At 39.0% G+C, this 11,894-nt stretch overlaps 1 protein-coding gene across 1 annotated transcript in view; it reads right to left on the reverse strand.

The window, feature by feature from the left end:
* Hadh (hydroxyacyl-CoA dehydrogenase) overlaps nucleotides 1-11,684 on the reverse strand; it is a 48,004-nt gene extending 36,320 nt beyond the window's left edge. Inside the window, exon 1 of the mRNA XM_076865155.2 lies at nucleotides 11,444-11,684. Coding sequence (XP_076721270.1) covers nucleotides 11,444-11,575 — 132 coding nt within the window. The 5' untranslated portion in view covers nucleotides 11,576-11,684. The remainder of the gene's footprint in view (nucleotides 1-11,443) is intronic.
* Nucleotides 11,685-11,894: the final 210 nt, after the last annotated feature.

Consider the following 11,894-nt stretch of genomic DNA (forward strand, 5'->3'; position numbering starts at 1 on the left):
ACAAAGATAAGGCCTTTTAACAGGTTAAGTCAATGCCTTATTCTTTGGATTCATCTTTTATTTTTGCATGGTTCTGTACACTGCAAATTTGGATTTCCACTTTGAAAGTCTGTGATTTCTTATAAGTTGCTCCTTTTGAGCATATGAAAACTGACTTTTAAAATTTTTCTTGGCTTCTAAGCAAAGGTATCCTTTAAAGTTCTGCTTTCAATATTCTTTTCTTCTGGCTCTATATCCTTTGTTTTTGAAACTATGCCTGAAACATGTTCTATCCTAAGTGTTCTATCTAAGAGTCATCATCTTGACCCTAAAGCCAATTCTCCCTGACCTTTCTGAATGGTACCGCTATTCTGCAAATCACAATGTGCTGGATAATATCTTAGTTTTTAATTATGATCCAAAAGAGTTCTACTGAATATTCAAAGCCTATTTCAAATGCTATTCTCTTCATGAAGCCTTTGACCAAATGAATGTCCTCTTTTTCTGTTTTGAAACCTTAGAGCAAGATTTTTTTATGGCTTCTATTATGTGACTTTACACCAAAGTGACTATGTCACTTAGATTTTTGTTTAATTTCTCCTGTTAGACCTAAAATCTTTTACTAGCACAAATTGACTTAAGTCTTTGCACCCACCTAGGATTTATCACATGCCTTGCACATGACAAGCACCCAATAACTGTAAAATAAAAAATAACTTGGAGCATGATAAACTGAGCTCCAAATACAAACCAGACACACCACACTTCTTCCTCTTCTGTGCCAATTTATAGATCCATGCCCTCACCAGCGTGGTTTTCTCTGCCAGGCATGTTCTCCCTCACTGCTGCCTCCCGTATATCTTTCATAATCTAATACAGAGGTTATTTGTCCTTTAATGAAATTTCTTCCTACCCCTAGCAGACATTTCTTTGTGCCTCTACTGATTTATAGATATAACAAATCTTTTGTATAGGACTCAAAATAGTGTGTGGGGTGGCAAAAAAAAAGTAACAGAAGTTTAAGCTAATATGACTCACCAGCTACCAATGGCTGCTCAATAATATAATAGTAGCCCAAACCATAGGATCAGAAAATGAAAGATAAAAAGGCCATAGGTTCTTTTATGTAAAAATTTCTCAAGTTTGGTCATTAATCAACCAGAATGTAAGAGAAATTCCAGATGTGATGGAAGAATGATAAATCAGAAATGCAAAAACTGATCAACACCAACTTTTGATTGTGAACTCAAGATAACAATGCAGAACCTTTTCAAAAGGGCTGCTACATCATCTACCAGTTCAGATTCTAAAGTTGCTGTCACTATAAATGCCATTTCAGGGTTGTTCTGTCTTACCCCTATCTGAAACCCAACTTGAATTTCCAGTAAATATAAATTTCATAAACATACATATAAATAATATATATACACACACACACACACACACACACACACACACACACACATATCCATACTTTTTTAATGTCCATTTTTCCTTACCATAAGAATTATATTCTATATGTCACATCACATCTTTTGTATTTAAAGACTTTCCTCAGACTGGGGATATAGTTCAGTGGTAGAACACATGTTCAGCATAAGCAAGACCCTGGGTATGATCCACTGTACTGTGTGTATCTGCACATGCACATGTTTACCTTAAGGTAATGTATCCAAACTATTAAAATTTTCATCTATAGCAAGTCACATCCCAGACATGACAGGCAGGCAGTCTTTATTACAATTAGCTATTTTTATGAAAACAAACTTTACATAAATGTCAAGTTATTTTAAAATTATGCAAAATTAAAATAATGAGAAATCACTTTTGTTTGAAAATAAGAAAAAAAAGGAGCTAATAGCAGACTTCAGCCAATTATAAAGTATTTAAAAAGTTACAAAAGTCTCCGTTATTTTGGTGAGCAGATTAGATTTCTGGAACTGGTATCTGGAATGCTAGGTAAAAGGGGAACTGGAAGACACATGTTGCCTAAAGAGCAATTAACATTCTTTATACACTGTACCTACCCCTGTGATTTAAAAATGAATTTGTGTTTAATTCACTCCAGCATGTTAACACATCTTGTTCCTTTTATCAAAGGGGCTGTGGACAAGGCCCTAGGCTGCAGAGGGGCCCATGTGAGCCAGGTCAGATATGGCCACAGAAACTCAGATTCACTCCCTCCAACACAGCTTCTTACCACATGGGGAATTAAGACCCTTAGCTTTCACTACCTTAAGGTCAGAGATCAGCAAAAGCATTTATTGTTCAGGGTTATTAAAGATAATCAAGACCAGCAATTTGTAGAGCAGATCAGCTGATGTGGTAGCCAAAATCAACTAGTGGTATCTTTTAAATTCTCTTAGCAGTGAAATCCTCCATAGGAAAGAATACAAAAGACCAAAAATGTAAAATAAGTCACAGAAGAGCAGTTTGGGTAACACTAAGAATATTCATGGGACCCCTGAGGTCCATCAGAGAGCATAGTACAAAAATCTATGAATTACTCACATCCATTAGAATGACTATTACAAAAAACAAAAGTTTGGGCAAGGTATGGAGAAATAAAAACCACTGTGCATTGCTGATGAAATGGAAAATGGTGCAACCACTATGAAAAACAGAATGGAAAATCCTCAAAAAATTAAAAACAGAATTACCATATGATCCAGCAATTCCACTTCTGGTTATATACCCCAAAGAACTGAAAGCAGGGACTGAAACAGATATTTGTACACCTATGTTCAAGCAGTACTAGTCACATGGGGGGAAAAAAAAGCTGGAAGCAATTCAAGTGTCCACTGATGAATGAATGAATAAACAAAGTGTGAAACACATCCAGTAGGGTGTTATTCCACTTAAAAAGAACAATCTAGCACATGAACCTTGAAGATATAATGCTATCTGAAATAAGCCAGTTGCAAATAGACAAATACAAAGCAATTCCACTTACTTGAAGTACTTAAAATAGTTGAATTCAGAGACAAAAAGTAGAACAACAGTTGTCAGAGATGGAAGAAAATATGGCAAAAAACTACTTAATGAGTACTAAGTTTCCATTTTGCAAGATTAAGAGTTCTAGAGGCAGATGTTGATGATGGTTCCATGATATTGTGAATGTACTCAAATGCCACTGAATCATACATTTGAAAATGGTTAAAATGATAAATAACCATAATTAAGAAAAAACAGATAATAAAGAAAAATAACAAAAAACCCACTGACCTAATCTAACATAATATCTTCTTTTCAGTGAAGAAAGAAAACAGAAACTATCACAGAACAATTAATCACCCAGATACAGACACCAAAGATCTGATGGCTCTTTCTATTGATGTAACTGAGGACCTTTCTGATAATGTGAGGATACTTGTATTAGTAAGAGCTCTTATTTAGAAAAGCATTTCATGTATCTTGGATGCAAGGAAATCAACAGAACTCATGTTTCTTGAATTATGTAATGATATCACTTAAGTTACTGCTAACTTTTTGGCAAGGAGATATCTGGTAATGGAAAAGGAGAACACAAAAATAACCTTTCTTCTCCTTCTTCAAACATCTATAATTTATTGTTATTTTTACAATAAATGAAGAAGACTCCTCCTGGCACTTGAACTTCAGTGACAATAATTTAAATCAGCCCACTGAGAATTCTTGTCTTGTATTACAGTGACTTACACACTCCAAGACCTTGAAGACAAGTAGTCTGCAATGGAAAAAAATTATTTGAAGCCTATGTCCTCAGCTCCATGACTTTTCTAGGCCCAATGGAAGGCAGGCTCAGCCAGAGAGGAAATATTTTTAGACAAGGGTGCTTCAGAGTTCTAAAAATAAGCCAAGAGAACAGAATGCTTGTCAAAGTCCCCAAAGTACTCTGGCCACAGGATCAGTAAGCATGCCAAGCAAAAGCATGCTAGATTTACATATTTTTTGCAAATGTATCACCAGATTTGAAGCAGTTTCTCTGAAGCATAGCTTAACTGATGAATATGTAAAAACCAGTCACCAACTGGTCCAGTGACTGACTGGTTTCCCTCCCCTCTCCCACCAACAACACAGCTCCACACCAGAAAGGAGGGCTATGGCATGGTCTTCAAAATATCCCCAAGTGGTACAAATTATCCACCACACCTGATCTCTGAATAAGGACACAGAGTCAATGCTCCAAAGCTGACTGTGCCAGAGCTGCTTTGCCTTCACAGGAAGGTCTGCCTTTCTCAGTCTTCTTGATTTGCTCCAGAGAAGAAAATGGGTCATAAATCAGGTGCAACTCGGTGAACTGGCGATTCTGGGTTTATGATTATCTCTGCTTGAGTAAGACCTTGGACTCTGCTATCAGCACAAAGTAGTCTTCACTAAGCTCAACAAATCAGGCAAGGGTTCTCTGTTGAGGCTTTCAACCACACTGCCACCACAGCCAGCTGGTTTGTTATTAAAACAGTTAAATGCCTTGGCTGTCCTCCCAAAGCGTATTTCTAAAAAGCTAAGAAAATGTGCCCCCCGATTTGGACTATAAGTCTGCTAAATATAAAAAAATTTACTAAGGGGCTGGGATTGTGGCTCAGCAGTAGAGTGCTTCCCTAGCACGGGCGGGACCCGGGTTTGATCCTCAGCACCACATAAAAATAAAGGCACTGTGTTGTGTCCATCTATACTTTAAAAAAAAATTTACTATGTATCTAGGTTTGGTTAATACAGAGAAAGTATTAGGTAATAGGGGTAATACAGAGACCTCCCACAAATTCTGAAAAAGAGGAGGGTTAACTGAACATGTTAATCATAACAATTAAGTCTTAATCACATTTATGAATCCCTCAAAGATGCTGCATGATAGACACTTTGGGCAGAAAAGAGTTATAATCTAAACTGTTCTCCACCAAGATTAATATGATAATGTGTTATAATAAGGTTTTTTCCTTTAGTGTTTGCTGAAAAGACTAACGCAGACACTCCTACAACAATTCAAGTAATATGCCTAGTCTAGGAATCACAGAGGAGATAGCAAAGTTACAGAGCCTTTTCCAGGATAAAGAAAACACTTCATGACCTCAGTTGCAGAGTACATGAGGCTAGAACAGTAATAGCAATAACCAAAGGATACCCTGTGGGAAAAACTTTAGGGGGAAGAAAAGGGAACATGATGATTTAATTTTGGGTAGGTGACGAGTCCATAATGGCAAAAAGACAATGGCAGTACAGCATCCAGAGGGAGATGACCTGCAGGTGACTCTAATTTTTAGTCTAGAGTTGAGAAGAAGACAAGCTGATAACTGTGGATTCAGGATACCAAGAGGATCCTTTGGCCATTCTTCTCCCCATAAGACAGCATGGGCCAGAGATCAGACACAGCTATGGTTTCCTCAGTCTCACGGATTTCCAATCCACAGAATAGGAGTGTAAGGAACCCAGTTCTGGCCCCAGCTCTGCCTCTCACCCTTGACCTCAAGTATTATCTCTGTGGGGGTAATTATTAGAATGGTCACATGAAATAATAGATATCAAAAGGCTATGCAAAGAATAAAACATTATAGTTCTTGGATATTTTAAGTGTCAGGCTCTGTTCTAAATGCTTTGTGAGTATGAATGCATGGCAATATCCCCAAAGCAAGTCAATGGCGCATTAAGATTATCTTTCTCAAGAAAACATTTAGGTAAAATTTAAAATTTCCAGAATTGTTTGAACTCCCCATATTTCTGTATCAAATAGCTTCAAAGACAGATAAGAGACTTTAAATAGGCCACCAGTTTAGATATGCCAAATCATAAAGTAGTGAACATGTACTGACCAATTATTGCTGAATACACTAATAAGAACTATGCCTGTATAAATTCTTATTAGTGTATTTTAACATTTAATTCTCACAACATGAGGCAAGTACTGTTATTTCTAGCTAGGGAAAGAAGGAGTAAGTGAGTTGCCCAATGTTCTTACAGCCAGGAAAGGAGGGCAGGGATCTAAACTCTGGCACGGATTTCAAGGCCTGTACTTTCAAGCTTAGAACACCACTTACCAGAAACAATTATTGCATCTCTAGCATAACTGGAGAGACAGTATAGACAGCAGCAGCATAATCTTCCTGTGTTCTCAGTAGAGCTAGGCAATGAAGTGTGTATATTTAAGGCAGATAAGGGGAGAAGAGGAAGAGAAGGGGAGGAAACCCGAAACTCAAAGAAGCAGATCTAGGAGATAGCAGAGAAAAATCAAAATGTGACTGAAATGCCATTTCTTATTCTACAAAATGTCCAAATACATTCAATAACAGCATTTTATTTTTATTTATTTATTTGGTTTTTGCTTGTTTATTTATTTTTGCCTGTCGGTCCTACCTCTTCTCACCCTCTGGGAACAACAGTATCTCCACACCCATCCTGAGTTCAGTGACTGATGTGCAATACATAGGTAGAGCAGTACATCAGTGATGATCAGAGAACAGCCCTATAAAGAATTAAGTAACAACTCAAGAAATGAGGGAAGATTTTATGACAAACAGATATATGCCATACTCTTGAGCAGTAAGTTAACACCTGAGAATAAAAATATTCCTTTCATAATGAACAGTCCAAATGAGATCAAGTAACTACCAATATCTATGATCCTGAAACTTCTAGGTCTCTGCACTGTTTTTCAAGCAAACTTCAACAGAGCCCTATACTCACTGTCCCAATAGAAATGAATAAAGCTAAAAAGTACAAAATAACTATGATTACTCCTCCATTCAGAATCAGAAAGTTCGGAGCTGGGAGCAGGGGGAACAGGGTGAATAATTTCAGTAGCTGGGGAGAAGTTTTTGAGTCTGAGCTGAGTCCTTTTGGAGCACCACAAAGGAACACAAAGGTTAGGGGAATATTCACCTGTAGCTTAGAATGCTCCCCCTGCCCCCACTTTGTTTCAATAGCTTAAGGAGTTCTCCCCAAAAGAAATGTGCAACTTTGGCTTCTTAAAGGGGAAAATAAACACACACACACATACACATAAACACACTTTTTGGGTGAGACAACTCATCCTTAATCTCCTTTAAGGTGCAAACTTTCTCACTTCCCCAAAGAAGTGTAATATCCTAAAAAGAATGGGCTGGAGATATAGCTCAGTAGCTCAGTTGTTCTTGCCTAGGATAGACTAGGCCCTGGGTTCAATCTCTAGCATAAAACACTCATAACACTCATATTCTCTCTCTCTCTCTCTCTCTCTCTCTCTCTCACACACACACACACACACACACACACACACAAACACACACACGGTTTACAGAAAGTCTCTGAAATGTCCCAGGGAGCCCACTGGCTTCTCACCAATAATTTAACAGAAACACATGAGCTATCTGGACTCCTTGTATGAAAAAAGGCAATGGACTAAGTAAAATTTAGAAAGGATTCATTCCATGAACTGGAGAAAAGCACAACTAGTAGCTTCTTTCCTTTCTTTCTTCTGGGCTCCTTCCCCCCTTATAAAGCAAAAAACAAAGCTGGGCATGATGATGCACGCCTATAATCCCAGCATGCCTGTAATGCAGTCACTCAAAAGGCTGAGGCAGGAAGATCACAGGTTCAGGGCCTGCCTTAGCAATTTAATGAAGCCCTAAGCAATTATCAAGACCCTGCCTCAAAATAAAAAGAGCTGGGGAACCCTGCTTCAATCCCTAATAACTCCCCCAGCCCCACCAAAAAAAAAAAGGAAAGAGGGAAACCAGCAAAAGACAACCTGTCCTCACTCAAGGTTTATTTAATGCACAAATTTCTTTGTTGGCCTAAATATCCAGCTAAAGATAAATTGGCAATCAAGACCAAGTCAGAAGCCTATAACAAGCAACACACATAAAACAAGTTAACTTATTTAAACATTAACCTGCAGTCTAAGGGATTTTTTTTTCTTTTAATTTAAAGCAAACAAACAAACAAACAAAAAAAAATGACAGGCCAAGTAGATACTCTAAAAATACATCTGTACTAATGGCCTATGTTCTGGTCAAATGCAATTAAGCACAGACCTCACTTGTCTAAAAATTGTTTAATTGCTTGTGAAATACATCAGGTGCCTACAAAATCTGTTCAGAATTTTTTCATCTTGCTCAGCAAAAACTAGAACACATTAAAATGATAAATTAAAAAATTAAAATTGTAAACAGACCTGCCACTTGATTAAAATTAAAACTACTTCAGCAAGAATTCAAGAGAATGAACCGAAATGTGATTAGCACTATAATCAAGACAATAATTTTTGGGTTTGCACTTTTCTCACTTTACTAAGGTGGTAGATGAAAGGTGCTTTATCTCGTTTCAGAGATTCCCTAAACAAACTGCAGTATCAGGTGAGATTTACAATATGTAACAGAATTATGACCAATATTTTCTATCTTAATATATTAGGTGTCTACCTCAGTAGCAAAGATCAGGAATGAAAGGGACACAAGGCAAAACATGCAACAGGATAGATAACTGCACTGAACATAAAAATCACAGAGGCAGTTAACAATGAGCTCTTATCATCTGCCAGACACTGTCCTAATTGTTTGACGTGCTAATTCATTTAATCCTCTCCATATTCCTCCAAGCCAGTACTACTTTAGAGACAAGGAAACTGAGGTACAGAGGTAAATTAGCTTTCCAATGTTACCACAACCAGTGTGGGATACAGCCGGCCTGCAGACCATCCAACTGCCTATACTGACATCCATCTGTATACAAAACATATCAAGTAATGTCAGTGGAACTCAATAGGCAAAACAGATTTTTACTCTGCCAAAGCTGTTGATCCAGAAGCAAAAAGAATGAGGTACTATTGCCTAGACTGCTTGCTACAGGGAAGAATGCAAAACGAGATCATCTAACCCACTGAAAATATTGCATAGATTTATTTCACAGGAAAGCACCTTTTCCCTCTGAAGTAGATTAAATTAAAATGGGTAGAAAGAAGACATAAAGGAAAGACAAGAAAATATAATTTTGAGTTTCCACATAGCAAGCCAGTCTCTTTGCCAGGGCTGTCACTCCAAAATTTTAGGGGAAATCTGTAAATCTTAAAAGTTGACCATAAATTCATTCCCTCATAATCACTTTAAGCACTGTTAAATAATGGATTAAAACTTTAATAGATTAAGCAAAGAGAAATACAAATATTTTGAGGAACCTATAATTTAGGGAACCTCCTAGTATTACCTATTGCTCAAATAACAGAGACCAAGTCAGCTAAGGATCCTGAGAATGATCAGACCACCATAAATTGTCTTACAATAATGAGAATGATGGCAACCTTACATACCTTTTCTTATCATACCTTACATCCTTTATTTAAAACAAGAGCCAGAAACCCCTAAACCACTGTCTCTCACTCTCAAGATGGTCTGCATTCTCCCTTGAACAGTGTACTGTTTGCTTTCTTAAATAGATCTCTGTGCCTCTACTGACTCCTACTGGAATTTTTTTCTTTCATGTATGCCAAGGGCTCTATTTGTCCCGAGTTGAGCTCCCCTGCCCCTTCTCCCTCTGAACTCCAGGAGACTCTCTTCTGGTGATTTCTTCTCCTGACACCTCATAGGACTAGAGTCGTCACCTAAAATAACTAGGGTATCTTAAACTGTTATATTAAGGATGGAACTACTATTTTCTTATGATGGTCCACTATTTAGGCTTTTGGTTTTTATTACCGTTTGGAATAACAGTTTTATTATTTTTCCAACCTAGTAGGTAAATAGCGTTCTTTTTTTTCTTTAAGTTTCAAAAGGCACTTCCTGGTCCAGGTAATGAAGGATTAAATTATCAAATCTATGTATCTCCTTAATGTCAGTCACTTCTCCTTTCTCTTTTTTTAGATGAAAGTTCCAACATTATGCCTATAATTTGAGGTGCTGCTTCTGTCTCTTCATGAAATACAACATGCCCCCCACCTAAACTGGGGATTAAACCCTGGGGCACTCTACCAATGAGTTACATCCCCAACATATATATATATATATATATATATATATATATTCATTTGTTTATTTTGAAACAGGTTCCCAGAGAGTTGCTGAGGTTGGCCTCAAACTTATGATCCTCCTACCTCGTTTTCCCTAGTCACTGGGATTACAGGCATCTGCCTCACTGAACTTTTTCTGTAATATGTGAAAAACTCTTAGGTTGAAGGGACTTATTCCTCTCATGCCACACATAATGGAGTTTATGAGGACACCAAAACCTAGCAGCCAGGGTATCTGTACAAGGAAAAGAACAACATATGTCCAAAACCATGATCTCATAAGAAATGGGAGACAGTAAAAATCAGAAAGATAAAACACTACAGAAATACAGATTTTAGGGGGAAATGCAATCAAATTAACATACTGCAAAAAAATTGCAGGAAAGGGAAATAAAGACACATAATAATAGTAAAAAAAAATGTTAAGTAACATGGAAATATGAATTGGAAAAAAGACAAATAAATAAATAAAAATTAAACTCTTTCGTGACTATAGTTAATGCAGTTTAGGAACACTCCAAAGGAAAAATTAGGTGACAATAACCGCTCCTCCATTCCCCAACAATTTAAGGGCAAAGGACTTAAATTAATGATAAGCAGCTAGGATGTGCAAATCAGAAATTCTCTGACATGAGTGGGAACATAACTGGTTGTGGAAAACAAAAAACAAACCAAACAAACAAAAAACCCTAAAAACTAAAAGCATTGTATCCATATAATCAACTGCACCTCTAAACCTGAATCATAGAGTTGGAACAGAGCAGAGTCCTGCAAAAAAAAAAAAAAAAAAAAAAAAAACCAAGACAAACAAACAACAACAACAACAAAAAAAAAAACCAGAAGTCTCCTCTCTACTTCTTCAGTCCCCTCCAGTGTTTTATCTCCAGCTCCCACTGTCCTTAGCGTCGGAAGAGAGCCCAGATTTCTCTGCACTGAGGGCACTAGGTCAAAGTTGCCTCCAGAAGCCTTAGGCGGAATTCCAGGCCTCCACGAATTCGGATCAGGAGACTGTAATTTACAAAGTGTTAGAAAAGTGGTGGCTATTGTTATTCTTTGTAACCTAGTAGACGAAGGAAACACGGGGAAGAGTGGGGAGTCCGTGTAGACTGCATTATTATTAAAAGCTGGTAAGTAAACTTAAAGCTGATTGCAGTGCATGTCTCTGAAAGTAAATTTCTGTTTGCGCGAGGCAGCGAGCAAACAAGTTATGCTGAACCTGGTGCCTCTGTAACTTTGACGCACGGCCCCGTTCCAAACTGCCTTCACAACACTCTCCATCGAACCTTCATGGGGCCTTGCGGAAGGCTGGAATTTCAGATAGGAAGGAACTGGGGACCGGGCCAAGAACACTGAATTCGGGGAGACACAGATTGGCTGTTCCTTCACCGGCCCACCCGGAGGGGCGGGTGAAAACTCCCCGCGACTCCGGCGGAAGGGCCACCACCTGCCGGCGCTTTCGTCTCGGGGTGGGTGGCGGAGCGAGCGTGGTTCGCTGCCCGCGGGGCCGCTCACCTGGGCTATGCCGGCGCCCATCAGCCCGCCGCCGATGACCGTCACGTGCTTGACGATAATTTTCTTCGCCGAGGCCGAAGCGCTGGACGAAGAAGACAGGGAGCGCACGAACTGCCTGGTGACGAAAGCCATGGTGCAGGGACGACTACAGCGACGGTGAAACAGGACGAAGGGTAAAGCAAGAACAGCTCGGCCTAGGCGGCGAGCGGACCTCTGGGGGCGGGCACCCCGCGGCCCCGCCGCCTGCGCGCCGCGGGCGCCGCCGTGACGTCAACGGAGGCGTGGACTCGCGCCTGCTCTGCCCATTGGCCCAGACGTCAGGCGCCCGCATTTGAACGTCTGGACTCTACTGGGGTTCGCTTTCAGGGACGCTCCGCCCCACCTCGCTCCCAAACACACTTGGCCAACCCTCGAATCAAATGTCTGGTGACCCCTGGGTTCCAAAGCAAAG

Source organism: Callospermophilus lateralis, chromosome 8, assembly GCF_048772815.1.
Source record: "Callospermophilus lateralis isolate mCalLat2 chromosome 8, mCalLat2.hap1, whole genome shotgun sequence".
Classification (NCBI taxonomy): domain Eukaryota; kingdom Metazoa; phylum Chordata; class Mammalia; order Rodentia; family Sciuridae; genus Callospermophilus; species Callospermophilus lateralis.